This window comes from Barbus barbus (assembly GCF_936440315.1).
Source record: "Barbus barbus genome assembly, chromosome: 26".
Lineage (NCBI taxonomy): Eukaryota > Metazoa > Chordata > Actinopteri > Cypriniformes > Cyprinidae > Barbus > Barbus barbus.
The window spans coordinates 20,975,962-21,000,555 of record NC_136754.1 but is presented as its reverse complement, the minus strand read 5'-3'; the positions used below and the strand labels follow the sequence as shown (position 1 = coordinate 21,000,555).

The 24,594-nt window shown below is 37.7% G+C and overlaps 1 protein-coding gene across 2 annotated transcripts in view; it reads right to left on the bottom strand.

Annotated features, from left to right (window-relative positions):
- The window catches only part of LOC306846615 (receptor-type tyrosine-protein phosphatase F), a 125,258-nt gene that overhangs the window by 32,507 nt on the left and 68,157 nt on the right, over nucleotides 1-24,594 (bottom strand). Inside the window, exons 11-19 of one of the 2 annotated variants that reach the window (XM_079380097.1) lie at nucleotides 23,718-24,023; nucleotides 21,307-21,500; nucleotides 14,371-14,397; nucleotides 8,334-8,451; nucleotides 6,866-7,444; nucleotides 5,691-5,788; nucleotides 4,906-5,162; nucleotides 2,068-2,149; nucleotides 1,637-1,861 (exon numbers count right to left, since the gene is read on the bottom strand). In XM_079380097.1, coding sequence (XP_079236223.1) covers nucleotides 1,637-1,861; nucleotides 2,068-2,149; nucleotides 4,906-5,162; nucleotides 5,691-5,788; nucleotides 6,866-7,444; nucleotides 8,334-8,451; nucleotides 14,371-14,397; nucleotides 21,307-21,500; nucleotides 23,718-24,023 — 1,886 coding nt within the window. The remainder of the gene's footprint in view (nucleotides 1-1,636; nucleotides 1,862-2,067; nucleotides 2,150-4,905; nucleotides 5,163-5,690; nucleotides 5,789-6,865; nucleotides 7,445-8,333; nucleotides 8,452-14,370; nucleotides 14,398-21,306; nucleotides 21,501-23,717; nucleotides 24,024-24,594) is intronic. The other variant, XM_079380098.1, reaches the window with a different exon arrangement.

Here is a 24,594-nt window from a genome sequence, read left to right as displayed (position 1 = left end):
TATTTTTACCTAGTCATATTCTGTAGTTTCAATCCCAAACCTATATAGCATATAACTATTTTAACTAGTGCTGTCAAACAATTAATCACAAATAATCGCATCCAAAATAAACGTTTTTGTTTACATAATATGAGTGTGTACTGTGTATATTTATTATGTACACAGAAATACAAAAAAGTGCACGTATATATTTAAGAAAAATATGTTATTTTTATATATTAACTGTATTTATATATCATATAAAATATAATAATATGAATACATAAATGTACATGTAAATATTTTCAAAATATATACTGGATCTGTGTGTACTTATACATACATAATAAATAAACAGTACACATACATATATTATGTAAACAAAAACTTTTATTTTGGATGCAATTATTTGTGATTAATCGTTTGACAGCACCAATTTTAACGTATTTAATTTTTTTATAGTACAGTTATTTAATTTGGTTGATTTATTAATTTAACATTGTTTGTTAAAATTATTACTAGTATTATTATTAAAAGCATTTGGTCATATTGTATTTGGTAAATTTCGCCCATATCTGAACAAAAAATATTTCATTTCAAATATTTATTTGATTTATTATTACACAGTCCTAGCCTGTAGTTTTAACCCCAGTGCTATACTGTTTCTTCACTGGTTTTCAATGGGCCTGTGTTCCTGTGTTGAGCTCCAGGCTTCATATGCTCTAAAAGCCCCTGTGCTGGAGCTCAGCTCATATCCGAGCAGTTCATTCATTTCCTATGACAGCACCGCAGCAGGAGAGCTACTGGAAACTTAGATTCGAAGGGCACAGCTGCATTAGATGTGGGGCGTTGGCCATTCCTCCAAGATAATATTCTCTGGCCAAGGACAAACGACTAGACTTGTTCTTTTGAACCTTACTCACTCATCTAATCGTTCTCAAATCATCAACATGCTTGTTTAATCTCTATTAGTTAAAGAGCATTCCAGGTACAGTCTGTGCAGATCAGGGTCACCTCATGGAAGTCCGAGGGAACGAGTCAGTCCGGAAAGGTTGATGGAGTTAAGGAAGGGGAAGCAGGGCCTTAGAAGTGCTGAGTGAGGAAGTTGTTCTCTTCTTCTCATAAAACATGGCAGAAAGATTAATGCCTAAGCTTTAGGGATACTTAAGAGTCAGCTTCAAGGGAATCAGGACAAGCCTCCGTGCTACCAAAGCTCTGCCACGCAAATCCATTCTCCTGCTCTTTCCACAGAGCCGAGATGGAGGAGCTCAAAGTGCCAAACACTGCTGACGCTATCATGAGAGGAAATTATTAATATTTATCCAACTGGTCCTCTGGAGGTCTGGGCTATAAGTTTCAGCGATGATTAGTTTCAGGGCTGTGAGGGCGCCGAATTGAAATCTTTGATTTGTGAGAGAAGCAGATGGAAAAACTGTGCTGAGGGAACCGGCGAGGCATTTAAGCTAATGCTTGTTCGACAAACAAAGCTTATTGAGCTTTGCTGCTTATTAGGGCAAAGCTTTGGTAAGACTCACAGAATAACTGCTTACGTGCCTGCAACACAACACAAATTTTCTGAGAAGCTGAAATTCACCAAATGTACAAATGAACGTGTGGTTTCCACATTCTTTTACCAAATTACAAACCGGCGTAGTACCTGCTTCTCATTGGCAATAACTGGGTATTGGTCCTTGAGTTCGGCCATGACAAAGCACTGATAGTGGTTGTTAGGAAGGGGACGGTTGTAGAAGCCGTTGTATGTCTTTTCGTCGCCCAGGGTGAAGGTGTCTGGGAGGGAGAGCAGCTTTGCGGCGATGTACGGCCTAACAGTGTCCGTGTGACGTCGTCTCCTGAGCAGAGCTCCCTCAGTAGACTCCAAGAGCTGTGGAAGAGATCAGATAGAGATGAATAAGTGCAGGACAACAGACATAAACGCCACAGGATCTCAGTGATATGTGGAAAACTAATGCTAGATTGCTAGTTGACATGCAGTTGCACACTTACTTACAGTTAGTAGAATGTCTAAAGTGGACTATCCAAAAGTTTTACCCTGGAAATAATAATAAAAATAAAACATGAATATCTCACCTCATCCAGCTCCATCTCATCAGGATTAACCCACCTACGAGATGATGCAAGAGACCCGTGCACGACCACAATGTAGTAACACCTGTTCAGAAAACAACATTATTAGCATATACACCTTTACTACAGTCAACTACACTACAGCAACTTAAACAAGTGTCACTATTTACACCAGAAAGGGTTGTAGATTTCAGATGGTGGGAATTGAAAGCGGCCCATTCCAGGTGTGTGAGTGTGTAGAAAAACTGATGACTTGCTTTCTGGGTATAAGCTCCAGTTAATCATCTCAACACTACTGGTTTTTAATAATCAGCTCTATCTTTCAGAGTGTGAGTGAATGAAGCGCTCAGAACGAGTTGTAAGGTGGTCCAGACAAACATAACTTTAGGAGAATGGCATTCAGCTGTTCATAATAAGACTGGGGCCGAGGCTTTAATTTGGCTGGCGTCTGATACGAGAGGCATTTTCAAAATCAGCTCCAAGAAAAACACTGTGCTTCAGAGCTCCGCCATTACTGGAAGCGCTGTGTCTGACATGAAATCCCACATCAATCAGCTCTACTCCAAATGCCAATCTTTTCCAAGACTTTCTCATCCTCAACACTCTGGTAATCTTTTTACCAATCAAAAAAGGCACTCTGGAGCACAGCCCCGTTCTTCTCCTGGGACTGGCAACAAGTTAGTTTTTTTTGGACCACAGTGCACCAGCTCTGATTTTGTAAACGGTCAAGACGTCAGAGGAGAAATCTCTCAGCTTGCGGTTCAGTCGCAAATTAGTTTCATTTCTTTTTAGGGAACATAATTGGCTGTGGAAATGCGTGACTCACTAACAACATGTTCCTCTCAAAGGACAAAAACAATCTCCACTTTTCTTCCATTACCTCCTCATTCATGAAAAATTAAGTGTTGAAAATTACATATAAACATAAGTGGCCTTTCTCATGCATAAATTATGATGACACATTTAAGTGGTACAATAACTGAAGGGCCTCCACCCATCACCAGGAGCTCCTGTGAAGAGCACTCAGCCGTAATGATGGCCTCTCTGTGGCAAGAACATCAGAAACAAAGCAGCGTGTCTGCTTTCTTCGAGCAGGATGTGTTCATATCCTCCATCACGACAGGCTGCACTCTAAGTGGTCTCAAACCAAGACTTTCAGATATATCTTCCCCTCAGCTAAGATAGAAAACAGCCTGTCTGCCGGCACATTCTCCGCTATTGATTTCTACGCGTTCCATCACGACTCATCCTTCGGCGCACAGCTCGGAGGAGAATGAAGTGAAAACACGCCGATGTCACTTGAGCCTGACAAGGACCTTCTAGTAGTTAGAAAAATCCGCCGCTTTTCAGGAGAAGGTCAAATGTAAAGCTGAATACAGTAGGATGACGTTAGTTTGGGTTTAAAAAGCAGCTGGAATCTGCAGCGTTGGCAGGATGGCTGTTTGCTGAGGTGGGGAGATTCGGTCTGAGTGTTCAGTTGGGGGGAATAATTGCATGGTAATGGTGTGTGAGCTACACTGCAGAACGGAAAGCATGCCGTCATTGACCCGAATGGGGCTGCAGGCATAACTCCGGGCAGCGTCACTGTATCCGTATGGATTTATGAGGTTTAAATAGAGGGAAAGTAGGATGATTGCTATATCAAACCAGCTTATTCTTTGAAAACTCTTTCTGCTGAAAGCTATTTCTGAATTACTTGCTCTTTTATACAGATATTTTGAATGAATATTTTAAATGTATTTATTTATTTCTATCCATTTTCCTACTATGCTTAAATAAACTATACTAAATAAATAACAAAAATATAAAAATTAATACATTTTTATTTAATATTAATTTAATATCTTTTATCCCATTTTCTTTGCATGTTTATATAAACTATACTAAAACATAGGGATCTAATGATGTACCACGATAATGTCTCGATATTAACGTGGTCACATGACGATATGAAACGATAGGTATTCAAGGCAAAAAATTTAGTTTTTTAAATATATAACTAATTATTCTAACATAAAAGGTCTTCAAAGTTGTGTTTTGGGCCATTATGCTTTGACAAATTAACTAAAACCGAAAGCACAATATGGTTTTTACTCCCTTCATTTATTATTTTCAGCAGATGATTACAGCATTTCACTAGATGTGTAGTGAGACACATTCTTGTAAGCATGTTTTCACTGAAGCTGGAGTTTTCCTTCAAAATAAAAGCTCTACTTCCATTTCCGTCAAAATAAAAACTTAAAAGTGCAGTATGAATTGGTGACAGCTAGCGGTTTAAATGCAGTCCAAATTCAAAATGTCTCTTTCAAGTGTAGAAATTAGGAAAGAAGTATTGTAATTTCCCTACTCTAGTGTAAAGCAAAAATAATATACCTATGAAATATTCATTTTCATTTATTTCATAATATATGGCTATTACTGTCATTGTTGCTTGGCTTCCTAAAATACCAGTGTGAATGTAATTTAGACTGAGACAGTATATCACAAATAAAAAGAGGGTTGAGTCCCCTTTAAAGTTCAGGTACAAGTCAATTCACTGACTTTTTTCTGACTTGTTTTCTTAGTTAAGAACATGGGTTTGAGCTTTTCATTTTGAACTCTTAAAGTGCATTAGATAGAATCGTTTAACTTTAAAATGTACAAAATAAAAAATTTTACCAATTCTTCATTTGTCTTTTTTAAATATCGCAATAAATATTGTACCGTGGACTTCATACCGCAATATTATCGTATTCTGAGATTTTGATTGTGACCTCCCAACTAAAAAATAAATAAATACAATATTTTTTTTCATCTTAAAATCATAACCCATTTTGTTTGTCAGAGTCCTAGAATACTAACCTGACAGGAGCTGCGGTGGGCACTTTGGGCAGGTTAATGGTAAGTTTACCATTGCTGGTCTGGTCTGCTGTGAACAGGACAGGTTTAGTTTTGAACAGGTCGGGTGCGGTACGGATGGAGACCTGCTGCTGCAGACCACCAGCGCTGTTCCCCCGACTCATCAGCACGAAGGAGTAATTAGTGTCCGGCTGCAGTCGTGTGATCAGCTTCCTCTTGAGGTTGCCCTGGACTTCTACACTCTGCTGGTTATAGAGGATCTAACAAGAGGGAGAGGTTCAGTTTCACTCAGTTGCACGGCTCACTAAATCTAATTTTTGTCTAAAACAAAGAACTGATTGCATAAACAGACTTTATCTCCACACAGCTGCTTTTAGCGATGGAAACCGTGCGCTGTTTTCTGGGCTTGGCCCATCAGGACATTACTGTTATGGTTTTATACCAGTGACTGGCATACAGAGACGCCACACAGACTAGCTGTCAAGTTCACTGTAGGTCAGAGACCATTCTGACAGACTTTCCACAACGTTTCTGCATACTGACCAATAGTGTGACTTGCAATTTTGCTAAACCGCATGTGAATTTACAGAATCAGCACTTAAAACTTAATAGGTCAGATTACATTTACATCTGTCGCAGTGTAATCACTCTGTATGGGAATTAGACAATTATACAGTTAGCTCTCAAGTGCATGCCTATAAAAAGGGTCTAAAAATAGACATAATTGCTTGTGAATAATATATTAATACAAGGAACTTTTTCGTCTATGTATGTGAATGGGGTCTTACCTTAAAAGGCACTTGGGATTTATAATTTTCTGGCACCTCCCAGGTGAGAAGGACAGAGGTTTTCATCACAGCTTTGACACCGAAACTTGTGGCAAATGCTATTAGACAGAGAACAGAGATTTCATATATACAGTGCTCAAGGTTTGAATAATGTATAAGGTAACATTTAAAACAAAACAGAGCTTTTGAAATTGTTTATATAGGGAGTGTTTACTGATCTCTTATTGTGTGAAATTACTGACACTGCAATAAAGTACTAATATCTTGTACTTACATCATTTTTTAATAAAGAAAGATATACAGCCTCTGTCTGAAGCTGTTGTTTACAATGGAAAATCAGCTTATTTGGTGAGAAAAATATGAAGAAATAGTGACTCTATCTATACCCTCCCCCTCCAACAGGAAGCTTAAAGCTTATGAAGCTTATTAATATTTTGAATTATCACTTTTATTTTTATATTTTCAGTTTTATTTTTCATTTTAGTGATTTTATTATGTTCTTTCATGTTCTTATTATGTTAGTCTTTTTCATGTTTCAATATAAGATTTAAGTTTTTTAGTAATTTTAGCACTTTAACTTCAACTTGTTTCAGGTTGTTTCCAAGGCAACGTTTCTACATTTTTTCAAATCTATTTATTCATCCAATATTTGTATTTTATTTAAGCTTTATTTCACTTATCGAAACCAATATTTAATAACTTTCATTTTAGTTAACAATAACTATAAACACAATCATTTAGTTCTTTCAGATCTGTTTTTCTCAGAACTTGAATTTATCACTGTGGTAGCATGACAAAATGGCTATGTTATGTCAAGCGTGTGTTATAATAACATATAAAATAATAACATTTTTTGGTTATCTAGTGATTTTTCTGAAACCAACAGTGGACAGTAGATTTCAAATGTGTTAAGACAGAAATGAACATTCCGGTGCTGTTTTCTGGTCACAATCTTTCCGGGAACATGACTAGGTGTGTAGTATGTGAGCATTTATGCACTGTATATCATTAAATAAAGTGTATAAGGTGCATTATAATTATGTCATGGTGCACTGTAATTAATTATCTGTAGCTTGACACAGTAATAAATTACACCTCACACTACACAGAGGGATAAAAGGATTTCTGTATCTGTTTAAGCGATTTAACGTAAGCCATGCAGTCTAAACACAAACCAGGTGATGTAGACATGGTCCTGCTCTGGATACTAGGACTTATGGGACTCCCTCCCTTGCTGGTGAAGGCTTGCACACGGATATCATAGGTGGTGTCTGGTCGAAGCCCTTGGATGGTCATCTGAGTGTCGGAGGTGCGATTGGTGCCGTTCTGTATGTTGTTGATGTCGCGGTACATCACCAAGTATTGTATGATCCGGCCGTTGCGTTCAGACAGGGCCGGGGGGTCCCAGGCGAGGCGGGTGGTGGAGGTGGTCAGGCCCACAACGCGTAGGTTGAGGGGAAACCCACTTGGCACGTCCTCCGGAGTGCTGATCTCTTTTACATACTCCTCTCCAGCTCCCGCCCGGTTCCTGGCGCTCAGGTGGAAGGTGTATGTGGCGCCCTTGTGCAGTTCTGTGGCGGTGTGGTGATCATCGGTGCGTGCAAACTCACGGACTTCGTAGTTCTCTTCCTCCACACGCTTGTACCGCAGTCGGTAGCCAATCAGCTCACCCACCATGTCCTTAGGAGGCTGCCACTGGATGAGGGCCGTGTTGCCAATGGTGGTGCTGATGATCATGGTGGGTTTCCCAGGCACTGCGGGGGCAGAGTGAGATTTTAAAAAACATTGTTAAAAAGAGGGTTATTTGCAAATGATCACTTTAACCTGCCTGAAAAGTATGTTTGATCTGACCTATTATTTTTTTAGGCAATGTCCTCTTAAACATTTCAAATATCTAAAAGATGCTCTTATTCAATAAGAGATCACCTATACATGGCAAATTGTTAAAGAGTTTTTTTATGGTTTTCACAATAATAAGATCTGCTTTATAATATATAATAAGTAAATATTAAGCACAACTATTTGATATGAACATCGATATGAAATGTTGCTTGAGAAGTAAACCAGCATAGAATATTAGACTGATTTCTGAAGGATCATGTGACACTGAACACTGGAGTAATAGCTGCTGAAAATGCACGGAAATAAATTACATTTTAAAATACATTACAATAAACTTTAAATCTTACCAACCACAAACTTTTAATGATATATAAGTACAATGACTTGTAAATGCTCTTTCATTTTGACCTTAAATCTATAATATTTATAATGTTTAATAAAAATAAAATAAAAGTCTTGGAAAAGCTTCTTTTGATTAAATGTCTCCAGACATTCGACAATGAATTGTCACTGAAAACCTTGACATTCATATTTCAAGTCAAACAAACACATTTTTTTTTAATCCTATAAATGTGACATTTTTGTAAGTAAATCAGTCCATTCAGTACAATATAGCATTTTGTGCCACCAGTTGAGAAAAGATGTACCAGAGGTGAAGCAAGTTATTAGCTTTCAAATGGTTTTTCTTAGGAACAACGTGCATCAGTGAATAATGCAGAGTAAGGCCAGAAACATGCATTGAAATTAAACAGGGTGAACTTTGAATGTGAAGTCAGTCAAGTGAAGGGAGTGAATTTCTACCTGCTCCGGTGGTGGTGACGACTTTGGCTTTGCTGCGTGCCCCATCACCCTTGGTTGTGTACGCCGCCACAGTAACGGAGTAAGAGGTCTCGGAGAGAAGTCCAGTGATCATAGCCTCCTGTTAAACAGAAACAGCATGAATTCTAAGATGCCAAGACAGCTTTATCTAGAAATGCCCTCATGCCATCCCCACTGGTAGACACTGATCATAAACCCATCCAGTAAACCACACACACCCCAACGCTTAACCATTTCCAACCTCCCTTTTAAAACCATTGGACATATTTTTCATTTCATAATTCACATTCAAACAAGAACTCTGAAAGACTTGGAAAAACTCTATAGAAGCTCTTACAAGCCACAAAGAGAAGAACCAAAGCTGCCCAACCATGGGTGTCAATGTTCTTGCTTTACACCAGTGACGGCGAATCCTTTAACAAGCCAGTTGAAAAACTGTCGGTAATTAATTTGTAATAATTATATATTTTAAATTTTTTAAAAGATTCCCCTAAACCCTAAAATGTGGGTCAAATTAGTTTGCAAACTATTGTAAATAATAGCAGTTGTATAGCAGAACAATAACACATCTGGTTGACATCAACAGATAACCTGCGTGAGCATTTGAACCAACTCACAAACTGAAGGGGGAAGGGCCAAACATAGCACACAAAAGCACATGTAGAAAACAAAAGTGAACACACACACACACAGTTTTGCTAAGGGTTAAAACAGAACATTTTCATTACTTTTTCTCAAAGATAGTCTAAAGTAATAATACATTTCCTAAAGCAGCCTCCACACAGTGAGAATAAATGTGGTTTTCAGCAATCAAACACACAGTTCTCCAAATTTACTTTTAAATCAGAACAGACAAGTACCAAACAATGAAATGCACCAGAGCTAAATTAATTCAATGAGCAAAATTAACCTGCTAGAACTGTGCTTCATTAATCAGCCCCTTTCAACATGAATAAGCTATATGAATAAAAGACTATTGTCTTACATTGGGGAAGCTTAGTTACTTAGGTAATCTCTTTAGTGTACTTGCAGGGTTACCTGCACATGATGTGCAGAAAATTCTCACATACACACAGTACACACACACACACACACAGTACACACACACACTCTCTCACACACACAGTACACACACACACACACACACACACAGTACATACACACACACACACACACACGGAAACAACCCAAGGACATAATATAGCATACGTTTACCCGCCACACACATTTAAAAACACCAGACTCCTATATTATACGTGCCTACACATCCTCTGGTAAATTAAGTTCCTGAAAATGGCATTTTAAAAGCTTCTCGTTAGCCTTCTTAGCATGACTTAACCTTGTTTCTTCTATAATTAAGTTTTAATTATATTAATACTTATACCAATATGTGCCCACTGTTTCACAATTTTCTTTTCTAAATGAAGATTGCTTGGTTTGGTTTGCACTCCCACTGAAGTCCTAAAGAGGGGGAACACGGGATAAAATATAAATGATTGGATAAAATTTAAATGACCTTTTAAATTTGAGCGTTTATTCATTACTTTAATCACATAAAATAACTTTTTATAGGCGAAGCAATTGCATTTTCCGCTCTCATTTTGTCCATCTTAAACAGTGCTCTTTTATCAGTTTTTCAAGTAAAGGGAACAGCTTGCACTCTCAGAGAACAGTAGTTTAACCAAGTAGGAGGGGGTTAAAACAATTTTGAGTAGTACACTAGGGCACGTTCACTTTCAGCAGCAATTTAGTGAACATTAAGCAATGTGCACTCAGAACTCTACCTACCAAAAAAAATTGTAGGGAACTTTGCATTATCAGTGGTCTCAAGGGGTCTATGAGTAAGATACTGTATATAAGTAACATACTGTATCTATACTATGCAATATTAGTAGTTTTTATTTATTTATTTATTTAACAATCAGTTTCTGCAGTGGAATATTTTTTTCTCTCACAATTATGATGCTTTTCTTGCAGTTTTCAGGTTATTCTCATTAGAAATCATCAGATATTACCTCAAAATATAAACTCAAGACAAGTTTATTACTCACAATTCTGAGAAAAAAGTCAGAATTGTCAGATATACTTTTTTTCGTCACCCAAACATCAGTTCATGTTCAAGCTAAATTGAATTCTCTAAAGCTTCTTTTGCTAATGGAACAAGGTGAGATTATTGGTGTGGCATCTGTGGGGTTAATAGGTGTGTGTTTCCTCTATACACTGAGCACAGTCACACTTCATTAGTGAGCTAGCAGCTGATGCCAACCTTCAAAATGGCTGATTGCTAGAATAAATAACACAGAGGTGCACAGATGTCACTCGCTGACACCAGCGTGTCTCTCTGCTGTCAAGCCATAATCAATGTCATCAAAAAAAGAGCAGCACATTCCCATTACGTGTTGCCGGTACCTCTGAATAGAGCCTGAGGTGAAATAAATTAATAAGAGTTTCTCACCTTTGATTAAAAAAGAGGATCTAAAAATGGCTTAAACAAGCCTGTCTAGTTTCTAGAGGGTTCTTAACAATACAGATGTTGGGTGTTTTTCTTAGAAATGGGTGTGATAGAGTTGTTTATCCAGATGTCAATGTGGTGGAATCGAGTACTATTCCTGTTATGTCACTTTTAAAATTATAAAGTGTCTGCCTTCACTTTACATATATGAAGCCCAGATTAAGCTAGACTTTATTACAGCTAAATTGACTTTAATATAGTGATGTTTTGGGAACTACTGTCTCATTGTTTTATCTGTCTCACATGGTCATATTATTAGTATGTGAGAGACATTCAGCCCAAAAGTGTGACAAAACTGTGCTACTGTAAATGATTGCAAAGTGCTGACCAATTATCCACTGAACAGAGCATTGTGAATGTAGAAGCGAGCATGAACCACTGCATTGCACATATCCTGAAAGTGCCAGGCAAGTAAAAAAAAAATAATAATAATCTTTTCAGTATGTATATAAAATGAATCAATGCACGTGTTTGAGATTAAGTATGCTATTTTACTTGTATAATTTTCCCAACCATTATATTCTGACAGCTATGACTGATTGGATCAGCCATTAATCTGGGAGGATCAGTGTCATCCTGGCCCTAATTTCCACCAAAATACCATAATTACTACTGTAATACAGTAATAAACAATTCTGGCAGTCCTTCAAACCGTGTAAAAAAAAGATACCAGCCTACTTTAATGGTTGTACCTAAAACCCATCTGTAAAAAAAAAAGTGAATAAGTGTTTTGTCATCGTTATGCCAAGATGTAGAAGTGATAACTTGATATCTTACAAGCAGATTTTTTAATTAGCACTTTTCAAAAGGTTTCTCAAGGGCTCAGCATTAGGCAATTTAAATCTCCAGTACTCCCCTAAGTTTTATTTATATTACTATATTCTTATTATAATATTATTATTTTGCATTTTATTTTTTACATCTTATTCTTGTACTCTCTTTTTTCTTAATCAGACCATTTTTATTATCTTGTATCTCCTACATACTATCCTTCAATAGTTTGAGTTAGGTAAGATTTTGCTGCATTTACGTAATCAAAAATACAGTAAAAACAGTAATATGTGAGTATTATTCCACTTTAAAATAATCATTTATAATAATTATTTCATGAATCAATTTATTCCTGTGAGGGCAAAGGTGAATTTTCAGCATCATTATTTAATCTTCAGTATCACATGATCCTTTACCACGGTCAATTTTTGCAAGGGCAGTTTAACCCCTAACTACATCCAACATTGGAGAGAGAGTAAATTTGGAGGACAACCTCAATTTGTACACAAAATCATGCATGACTAACTGGAGACCCCAGTGACAGCTCAGGGTCACCGGGTCAGGTGTGAACCCTCGTTTTAACGTATGAATCCGAGATTCCAGAAATCCAGTTCGCTGACAGGCTGCCAGAGAGCCCTGAATCATGGGAGAGGGAAAAGAGAGCGATTTGGCAGGAGCAAGCGACTGGCTCACTCTGAATGTTTTCCAGGCAGGTGGTAGCACGCAGTGGCAGCAGAGCAGGTGCGGTCGCTAACAGCAGGGCTCCAGAGAGACGGCAGCCAGTCTGCTGGCACAGAGATGGGCTGACTGAAAAATGGGGTCAGGCTTCACTGGGAGGAAAACGACACTGGTAACTGAAGTGCGCCCATTTCTTTGGCTCTTTTTTAATGCTCCAAATCTAGGCAGTAAGAGGATTTACTAGCGTAACGCAAGCCAGGCCCCGAACTGTAGTGGGCTGTCACACAACTATAAGAATCTTTTGAGGAAACTCTGGAACAATGAGACACACACACACACACACACACACAGACATGTTCACGGACAACACACACCTACACACACAAAGAGCTGTAGTGTTGAAAGCCGACTGTTGTCTGCAGCTTTCTCTTTCCAGCCAGGCTTCACTGGTTTTCAACACTCACAGCACACATAACCCTGAACCCATCCCTCTGCTGAAAGCAGGTAACATCATTCAGTGCTTTTCTTCCCCAACCCCTTCAGTCATCACAGGGGCCAAGCAGATTGTAACTTCTCCATTAATATCCCCTTCCATGCTTCCATATACTCAAAAAGAAAAAGCCAAAAGAATAATAGAACTGAAATGCATCTATAAATCTAATTTAATAAAAAAAAAAAAAAAAATCAATTTGTGGTGACTATTGAAATGCAATATTATTACTGAAATCCAATATCATTTTTGTGTAGCTATTGTGGTTTATTGCATGCTCTCTATAATACTTGATTCCAATTGGTCAGTCAAGGCATTATGATGTCAAATACTACAGTATAATGACCGATAAACTGCATAATTGCCCGTTGTTCCTGACAACAGATTTCTTCTTACATAACTCACATATTTAATATTAATTTTTTGTTATTTGTTAAGGAGTAGTGTAAGAAATAGGATAGAGTACAGTTAGCTGAATAAAAGTAATATATTTGACAACTGTCTGGGTTTATTTAGCTATATTGACCAGCTAAATCCTTGCATAATGTATAATATAATATGAGATAATTGATAAAACAGTTGTAAAATTTGATCCAATGAGACATGGTTATCAAAATGTCTTGCAGCTAACATAGTTTTTTTTTATTTATCAAAAGTGACAGTAAAGAGTAATAATGTAATAAAAAAATCGTAATGTTATAAAAACGTTTGTTCTTTTAAATGATCTATTCATTAAATAATAAAAAAAATAATATAACATCAAATCAAGAAAAAAAGCTGATAAAGCTTTCATTCATACAGCTACTTAATTCAGCCTATGTCATATCTCCGGATCTTCTATCTCTCAAGTCAAGTATTCTCATCTGTGCATGTACAGTATTTCTCATTTTAGTATGAGTGAAGTTTTATCATTCAGATAATGTTAAACCTGCCGGCTTTGAGGAATTTTCGAAAGTAGTGCTCTAGTAGTGATGGTCTGTTCCATATTTGTTATAAGTGCGCATGTGATTGTGTGTGTGCGTGTGAGTGAATAACGGCACTTGCTATGCGAGAAGTCATTGGTGCAGTCATTACACTGTCAGTGAAATGTGCTCTCAGAGGCCAGACCTTTAGAGCACGCAGCATCATTACCATTAGTAAATACAGTGCATTAGTGGGTGACCTTCGGTATAATGCTGAAAATGCTGCAATTTATTCTGGCCTTTTCTGTGTGTGTGTGTGTGTGTGTGAGAGAGAGAGAGAGTAAACGAGTACATAGTTGGGAATATGATATGCAACAATCCTCAAAAGATGATTAAAAATTAAATAAATCAGCTTTCTTGCTGATTGTGTATTTTTAGCCCATTTCCCCCTTTTCAACAAGCTGCTTGGTGCAAATTCATATTAAACACACAGGGGTTCAATAAAACTGTTAATCCCTCATTATAGGAAGAAACAAAGGAGAACTGTTAGTTCCAAATGAAATAAAGCCAAGCAAGAGAAGAAAATGCGATAGATGAACACACAAACTCAAAGCATTCCCGCAGGCCCAATGCTGCAAACCACCCGCTCACACTTGAGTTACTCACATATTCCGTGGACTCTTCAATTTTCCACTGATGGAAAACACATGACAGATGAGAGGTAGAAAATGAATCAGAGATGGCACTACTGGGGAGAAAAAAAAGCATCGCTACCTTTTTTTTCTCTCATCTACAGATGAACACATAGCGTTAACAGTGACATGCTACAGAGACAGAGGAGAAGGGTGGAGGAGGAGAGACGACAATATTTCACATTCGACACAGTGCTGCATAATGTCAGGTAAAAGGAGCAGCGGTACACTGCTAACAAAGGCAAGGTGCTTCATTCCGTCGCTCTGTGGGAGAAAGAAATGACAACTATTGCACCACTTACACCTGGTGCAAGAACGTTTTAGTCTCAGCATGGTTGCAAACATTGCAATTCACAGATACTTACCTGGGCTGAATTCATAATAAACCTGATAAGTGAACTCCAAAAGACATAGAGAAATATTGTACATTCCAAAACATTCACCACAGATGCACTGCCTGGTTACATGAGTATAATTTAAGAAATGTTTTCACAATTTTATGTATGGATGCACAAAATATTGGTACCAAATGAGTTATTTTAATTTTTAATTGTTTGTTTTTAATTTATTTAGACAAATTAGGATTGAGATTTAGTATTTGCAAGTCATTAGCCATAAGAAAAGATCTTCTCAATACATGACTAATTTTAACACATTGAAATATAAAAAAAAAAAAAAAGAGAGAGAGAGAGAGAGAGAGAGAGAGAGAGAGAGAGAGAGAGAGAGAAAAATAATTACATTAACAAAATATTTTTGCCCTTGCTGGCAGATACAGATATAAGAAACTTTTTTCTTTAACTGTAGGTGAAATTCATCGGGATTGAAAGCCTTTTTCTTGGTGCGAATCTGGTGGTGTAGAGCATGAAATCCCATTACGCTCATCGCACTGCCAGCTTGGTGACATCAAACTTTACCGACACCGAGCACCCAGAACCACTGCCACCCTCAACAAAAGGCGCTCACACATGCATCAAATCTTCCCTGGACCGAGAAGCCAGCATGGAGCTAACTCAACTGAAGTTGATATTCCTTTTCGGAAAGAAAGAGGAAATTGCTCTTTTCTAACCGAGAATCTGCAAAGTGCAGTGAAGCACGTCACAATATCAGTGTGCGGACCCCCACACTGTAATTTTCTATATTAGATCATTCTGCACACATTCATCCATATCCTATAATTGCTTCTCATGATGGAGCTGATGTAGATCTGTGTGTATATTGCATAACAGTACCATTAGCAGACTAGATGGAGGCCAATATTTCAGTCTGTTTCCCTAACACACTGCTTCCCACACACAGACCTCACTCTGCCGATCCTATAGGATAATGCCCGGCCTGTGAGGCGCCTTGATAGCCTGCCGGCTACTCAGAGGTGGGAGCCTCATGGATGGTTTTAAAAGCCCCTGACAGCACAAGAGCAACCAGCAGCTTCGCCCAGAGCAAGGTCCAGTAACAATGACTTTATCCAGGGCACGGCTGCCAGGAGGCCCAAGCGCCCATCATTACCTTTCACAGTGAGGAGCTGAATTCATGCTGATAAGTTGAGTGGAAAGCGTAGAGGCTGAAACATTGATCAGATATAATGGGCCGGAGAGCGCTTCTAACCCTTCAGGTCTGCACTTAAGAGCTGTACTTCAATCATTTAGTCATCGCTGTTTCACTGCATTCACTTCCTCCTCAATGGACTCCTTCTAAACTGCTGCTTTTAACTCTCCTAATAATCGTGCACAGTGCTACAGCAACATACACTTGGCACATACGCAACGGCATCCAAAACCACTGCCGTTCCTTCAAGCCGATCTACACTCAATCAACAAAACCCACCAAAGCACCGACACAAGAAACATACGCTTAAATAAACACAAACAACCTATTTAAACTCAAGTTAATGAGAATGTTTTTCGCTTATCTGCTTTCTTAATGGGTTGTTGTTTCCACACGGCACTTTAGCCTTTGTTAAACGTACAGGCCTTTGCTTTCACAAAATATTCTCCTCAGAATCATTCAGTTTGAATGCAAGATGAATAAATTAGGCTAGTTTATTAAAAGGCTTCAGAGAGCAGAAAAACCAGGTCAGAACTGATAGGAATCTTCAGCTGGAGCCAAATGCGGCATTTTTCAGACAGGATATTAAAATAGTAATGGAAGTCTGTGTTTGTCAGATAGAGGCTGCTGGAGAACAAGAGATGAAAGGGGAAGATGGTGCTGATATTAATCAGGGGAAATAAAGGGCTCTCCTCTCTCTCCTTCACCTGGCACTGGGGTCACCGAGTGATTCCCTCAGAGTTGGTGCTCTGTGTATCTCACATTCACGTTTACGTCTTAAAGAGGCGTTTATGTGACAGCAGTAACAAAGCAACCACAAGTCATTTACTCTTAAAGCGAGTTGATTTGAGGTGGTATGACTGACACAACCTTTGGCAACATGACAGTTTATGCAAATGTGCCTTATGCGAATGCACAGTGATGGGACGTAGCAACCACCAATGGTTATGTAGACAAGTGAAACTAGTGGTACACATACCTACTACCAACTCACAACCCCAATTAAAAACACTTGAACCAACTAATGAAGGTCTTAAGGCATTCTAGAAACTTCCATCCAAGTGAGTTAAAGCAATGTGGAGATGAACTAGGACATTATCTCTCACAAAGCAAGTTTGGATACCCTTGACCTAATGGCAGGATGGTCGTAGTTCATGTATGCAATGTTATTGGGTTCGAAACCTTCCATGTTTTGGGTACCAGCTCTGGTCCTTCACTACTAAAAGCCACACCACCCACAGCTTCGATCTCTCACTACGACTGTCATTTGCTCGTTCCCTCTTCTATCCTACACCCACAACTAATGCAACAACATCCTAACCAAACATCACAGAAAAGTGACAGCTGTAATTGTAGGGGACTTTCATGCTGATTTATCGGAGATTCTTTATGGAAAGGTTGACAGGCTTCTTTAACGGCCACTTGCTCAGCTCTCGAGGCACACTGGAATCGATCAATTAACTCAATCTCTCTGTTAAATTTAGACCCAGAATGAGGGTGGTGGAGTGGCCAGTCTGGCCTTTTTTGAAAAGAAAATGCGTTTATCCCACCCACAGACAAACAAGTTCTCGCTGGTTTCCTGGCTTTTGAGCTGAGGCCAGGGAGCCAGATGAGAGAGAGGTTTCTCATGTTGCTCTGAGTGAGACAAATGAATGGTTCAAATTATGACAATGCCTCGAATACCTTTTATGAAAATGTAATATGTTAGACAGGCTATTAGTAAATATAAATCAACAGTCAAATAGTTATTTAAACATCGTTAAGGTAGTTTTGTAGGTAATACAGCCTTATGCCAGACTTTGCCAATCATTTAGTCCACTTAAACCCTTCCTCACACTTAGATTGCATTGCCTCCATCCACTCAACAACTAATGGGTAGAATCAAGTCCATGCCCTACATCTAATATTTTCAATAATTCTTTCACTTGGCTGTGGGTCACAATATGGGAGAATTTCCATTTGATCATGAATTTGAGAATTATAGTTAACAGAAACAGTTTATGTAATCAAAATAAATGGCAACAGCAACAAATAGGGTAATTAAAAAAAAAATGTTACTGTTGGAATACTTGGAATGCATAAGGATCCTCAAAAAAGTCTCCTCAGTGGCAGTCTTGTTTCAGTCCAATTCCAGAAATCTATCACATTATAAAATAAAATGTGTACATGTTGTTTGGGGTTGACATGTTAGGACAAAAAATGAAACCATGTTTTGAAACAAGACAAATTAGAGTTAGGTAGCTAGTCAGTCTGTAACTCTCGTGTTAAAGTTAATTTGTAGCTTAGCTATTAGGGTTTGGATTGGTTCAGTAATGCATACTAAAAGCAAATGAAAAACATTGCACATGCTCCTGCTCTCCTTTAAGATGTTTTAGGAGCCCATCCATGCAGAAGCAGAGTGTCTCTGAAGGTGGTAGAGAAACAGTGCATATTAAAAAATGAACAACTGGCAACCCCCAGAAGAACAAAAATGGATGTCTTGAGAAATCTGGCTCTTTTTGTCAAGACAAAAAGCACTACAAGCCATTTATCAAAGCAACTCTGCAACCGCCCTGCCAAACCATTAGTGTTACACAATACACAATGGATTTTCATCACTTCTCCAACACGTTTTCTCCTTTCTTCACTAGCTCTCCCCGGCCAATTACATCCCAGAGAGCAAAGCAACATCACATTCTCTTTTTTTCTAAGGGCCAAAGAATGAAGAAAGATGTAGACATAAATGTAACCCGAGTCTTATGATATATCTTCAATGTCTGAGAGAAAATAAAGACACAAGGTGAAAATAAACAGGCTTGTATGGATCATTGTGTCTGAGGAACTTGATATTTACAAATACATCTCAGCAAGTCTTGCAAGTGTTTTCATGGTTTTTTTCTCTGACAATGAGGGCGAATGAGTCATGTCCCGAGACAACCCATCACAGTTCGTGGTAAATGACTCAACAACGCTTCAGATGTCATGGCGTATGAAGGGAATGTTTACCAAAGAGGGAGAGGCAAGCGCAGGTGCCCTTGGGTTGTGAGAGCAAAGAGGTCGACAGCAGTTCACCTGACAGATACTGTAAACAAAACCTGTCTAATGTTTTTTATTTGTCACCAATGGAAACTAGATGAAAAACTCACAACAAATGTGTCTTGTATGCTGTCAAAAATATGTAGAACTGCTGACCTTGTGACATTAAACAAAGTTTACAAGTTATGACTAGTGGAGGTGTTGGACTAGAGGTGCTGAACAGACAAAACATCAACTACACCATAAACAAGACTGGCGAAGGTCACAAAGACAACTTCAAGCTCTGAGCAAGGGATTTTATAGAATATATAATATAAAGATGCACCGTTTATTTAGCCCTAAACTTGCATCATCATCGTGTGTAATCAAGGAGGTGCGATCTGAATAACTCATATCGGTCCATCAATCATAAGAGCAATACTAATAACCAATATGGTACCAATATATGCATCCCTAATAAAATTGACTGGAATCAGTTAACGACAGAAGAGAAAATTTGCCAGTTCTATGAGGTGGACTGAGCGCTGATGCGCAAGTTAATACATTTGCATTTAACATGCACTCCTTCACTTGGCAATGTACTTGGCTATGTATGCAAATGAGAAATAATCTTCTCGATGCACCAGAAAACCCCCATCACCTGCCCATTTACTAAAAACCATTAAAGCCCAAAGTGGTCCATAAATATCTCGTTACAGGCTTTTTTTTTAAGTCTAGCTCAGTGAGGGGAAATGCTAACACAGGTAAATGAGGAACTTTTGTTTGGGGGGGCAGGGAAAGTGCAGAAAAACACATGTCTACGCAAGTTAATTCTCAGCTAACAATTCAAGAGCAGAAGCATTTAAATACCCCCAGTCTGATTCTCTCTATTCCCAAAAAGTGTCTACTTTAAGATATTCATGGATATCTAAATCCCTCCTAAGGATTACTATCTTTCTTCCATCTCAGTGCACCCATGTTTCTTCAGGCAGTTTTAAATCTCCTTATATTAACGCACCATGAGCGAAACAGAAACAGATGAAAAAAAATATTACAGAGTAACAAGGCAGTGCATATGTATTAGTGTTACAAAGAGCTGAATTCTTGAAAGGCCACCAATAGCGTGCGCCTATGAAATATTTAACAATTTACATAACACTGAAGACTCGGAAAAAGTGTTTATGTAGAAGCGTAGACATGTATCCTGAAAATTCATAAAACAGACAATATTTCTGTTCCAAACCCTGATTTGCCTACCAAGACAGCATTTTTAGGCATTATAGACATGCTAACGAACCCAAAAGCTATTTAAAATAGACAATTATGCTGCCAAAAACCATTCAGTGTTGCTAAACTATTAAACATTGTGTTTTTTTTGTTGCTAATTTAAAAACAGCTGAAATGAAAATATAGTATTATATAAAAAAATAAAAAATTCTAATTAATTAAAAAATAATTAAAGCTATCTACATATGAAGAGTTTATTTGCAAAAACAGATAACTCCTGTTTTTTTTTAAAGATTTTGAAAATTAACGTTTTTTATTGTTATGTTTTTATTGTGTGTTATTGTATTAAGTTATCAGTTTTTTTTAGTTATTTTTTAACCCAATCAAAATAACTCAACTGCAGTTTGATTGAGATTAATTGGACTGTACAATAAAAAAATATGATTTTTGAAAATAGTTATTGTTATTGGAAAATGGTTATGCAAATGAACTCTTCATATATATATAAGAAGCTAATGAAAATAACAAGAGAAACTAAAATTAACAACTATTACAATAAACTAAAATTAAAACAAAAGTGAAAACATAATTCATAATATTAATAAATACCACAATAGTATATAAATAATACTAAAACAACAACAAATAATACTAAATAAAAATAAAACCACTGTGAGAAACAGTACGGAGTCATAACAATTAGTTATTTGCTAATAAATTACTATATATATATCTTTTTGAAATTATTGAAATGAATTAAGTAATCATCATTTTAAAAAAATTAATAAATAAAATAAAATAAAATAAATACTATTTCACCCAATATTTGTGTGCTTACTGCATCGGATCAATAGTTTAGCAACATGCTAACGCCAAAATCCATGCTAATCAGCTGTGAGGTGTAGTCGAGTCTCTTGAGTGCGTTATATGAGGAGCACTATGTTTGTGGCACGCATGTAAACCTTTTTAATAAGTCAATTAAGAGGTCCGATTTCAGTTAGGATGCTATCTCAGAAGGCAGTTGCCTACTTAAGACAGTGAGGAATCTTACTAGGGTGTGGAACAGAGTCCAATTGAGCAATAACAATGGCAACCAACTCACTGTACAAACAGTCAAGTACTACAATAAAACATTAGCAGGTAGTACCTGTGCTTCTGGGAGAGCGACATCCAATATGCTTGGCTGGCTACGTGGCTCTCCGTTCTCTAGGCGGGAGTATATGACCTGGTATCCCCGGATCTGGCCGTGTTGCTTCCCAGAAAGAGGCGGCTTCCATGTCACACGAATAGCTGTGGAGTTCACAGCCTCTACTTCAACTTTCCGAGGTGGGGCTCCAGGCACTAAAGGGGGACATTTAGATTTAAACTTCAGGATGGAGATAACACGCTCTAATAAAAGCTAATGAGTTGTGGTTTGGCTGAGGAGAGGTATTTGTTTTACAATATTTGTTGGTTAAAATACATTTATCATGCTGGGAAAAAAGCTGTGTGGCTTCAGTAAGATTATTCACAATAATTCAAGGAAGCAGAAGAACTAGAACTAGTTCTAGAAGACTAGGAGGTAATGAATAACAATTCATATTCTGATAAGGATATACTGAAATTCTGCTCAGTTGGCATGATTTAGATGAATGAATACACTGATTGTGAATATGACGGGAAAAAAGCTGACCAGATGGGGGAAACTTATAATACTATTTCTAGGGAAGTAGATCCAAGGTATGCAAGTCCAAGATACGGACAAACAGGGCTAAGATGGGAGAGGAGGAGAATGAGAGGACTAAAGAATGAGAAAGAATGATTTGAGATAGAGACATAAAGGGAAAGAGATTAATGAAGAACCACAGTACATTAACAGCCAAAAGTTTGGAATAATAATTAGTTTTTTAAGTGTCTTATTTTCACCAAGGCTGCATTTATTTGATGAAAATTACAGTAAAACAGTAATATTGTGAACTATTATTTCAATTTAAAATAACAGTTTTCTATTTGAATATATTTAAAATGTAACTTTGTAATTTTCGTCAGCCATTCATCCAAAAATATATCATTCTAATTTCTGCTTCAGACAGAAAATATTTTGGAAACATTCCAAAACTTGGGGTAAATACCATCTTAAATAAGTAAATAAATGAATAAATGAAATTCAGCAATATTGTCAATATTGACAGTTAAGACATTTATAAAGTTACAAAAGATTTCTATTTCACATAAATGCTGAACTATCAATTGATCAACTTTTCAACTTTTAATTTTCTACACGAATATAGGTGTAGAAAATAGAAAAGTTTTTTAAAATTGTAATAACACTTCATGCAGTCTTGGTGAGCATAAGAGGCTTCTTTCAAAAACATTTAAAAAAAGAAAAAAAAGTTTTTGAAGGGCAAAACATGGCCTGGGAGAAAGCAGGGTACTTGTATTTATGTGCAGGACAAGCATTGCATGCTCCGGGGAGCAGAGCAAATCCTGTTATTTAGAGACAAAGTGCATGTTGTCTGGTAATAGAGCATGCAGTGAGCACATCCGGTCTTATACTGTTCTCCTACGCTTAATAAGCTTCTCTCTTTAGCCTACACTTCTAGAAACCTTATCAAAGAACTCAGGGATTGCCTGAAGTCACACGTGTTACAGCCTGGCTATATAACTTGTGAAAATTCGCTGTAGCACAACTGCGAAAAGGACAGACAGTGAGTAAGAGTGAGTAACTGCTTTTAGGGCTGATGTCTGTGACTTCATGTCTAGGTCAGGGGTTTTTGAACTCTTTGAGGTTAAGGACCCCAAAAATATGATGATTCCCTTGCAAAGGAGCCCTTTCTAAAAATATTTTCCATGTAGGTCATTTATACTTTTTAGCTCTTTTAGCTCTGGGGGTAAAAAACGCCTGATCTAGGCAACATGGTTAATAGCTGGATTTCCTGCGAAGCTGTGTCTGTTGTTTGATTAAAGTATAGGACAATTAGACCATCTTTCAATGATAAGATGACTCTGAGCTTTCAACCCTTGGTTAGTGGTCCACTGATTTTATGGTGCTCTAAGAGGATGTTTCTGTGATATTGCTCCCACCTCACTAATATATTTATTTCAATTATAATTAAAACTCAATGCTCCATTTACCAAGTTCAGTCAACTTTACTCTTAAGGAAAAGACACAGCTTTCAGGTCCAGGTTCAATCAAGGACAGGTGACAAATGCCTTTCTTCAAAAGCCTTAATGAGCAAGTTCACATATATCAGTATGACCATCTAGCCTTGAAACTTTTAAACTATCTGACTTCAGTACCGATCATACCACATCATTTCATGAGAAAAGATTGACAAGCAAGGAAATTAAAAGAAGTCACAAATACTTCAGACTGTAGCATCTAAAGCAATTCCTTGGGAAACCAATTCATAGATGATTCTGTTCATTTCCATTTGTATCTTAGAATTCTGGTGAGACTATTCCAGTCACGAATAGGAATAACTGTTAATAGCCATGCTTAAAACTGTCAGAAAAAAGGCAAGAGAAAGACAACAGCCCAACATTATCAGCAGTCCACATAGGATACTTCAGACCTACCGTCCTCGTTGGTACGGACATGCACAGCTGTGCTCTCAGGGCCGGGGCCCACATCGGTGTGCGCTCTCACCCACACCTGATACTCCGTCCACTTCTCCAGGCCCTCCAGCACATAGCTGGTGGCATCCGCTCCAATGTCTGGTACCTCATGGCGCTCAGTGTCTTCGCTGTTCACTGCCTGGTAGCTGATTGTGTAGCGCACAATAGCGCCGTGGCGACTAGCGGCGGGCGGCGCCACCCAACTCACCTTGATGCTGGTGGAGCTCAGACTGAGCAGGTGCACGTCTTGAGGGGGGGCAGAGGGGGCTGCAGGTGGGGGCAAGGCAAGGGGGAGGGCATCAAGCAAAATTAAACAACTTAAAGCAAGCTCGCTTCTGGACTGAGAAGTTGGCACAACAATAGAGAATGTCTTTATGTTGAATTTTTAGTCTAATTTCAAATTAGAATTCTAAACTGATTTTATGCCTTAGAAATCATTTAAGTTAGAATAGCTTGGTTCGCCATTTGTTTTTACTTTGATGTGATTTCAGAAACTGAACAATTCTACCATCTACCACCATCTAATGGTGCTAAGACACAACCAGGGTGAGATACTAACTTTTCTGTTCAACACCGTCTGTGGCTGGAATGTAAAAATTGACACTCAATTTTTATTTATTTATTATTATTTGAATAACTTAGTATGTATGTGAAACTTGACTAATGCACAAAACATTAAATCTTGATACAGCATTTGTTTACAATATAGTCTTTATTTAATATTGGTTTGGATAAGCTTAATACTGATGTGTTGGGTTATTTTTTTATTTTTTTTAAATATTAAAGGTAATATACAGAAAGACTCCAAAACCAGTTATAAGGGTAAATGTTTTGAAAT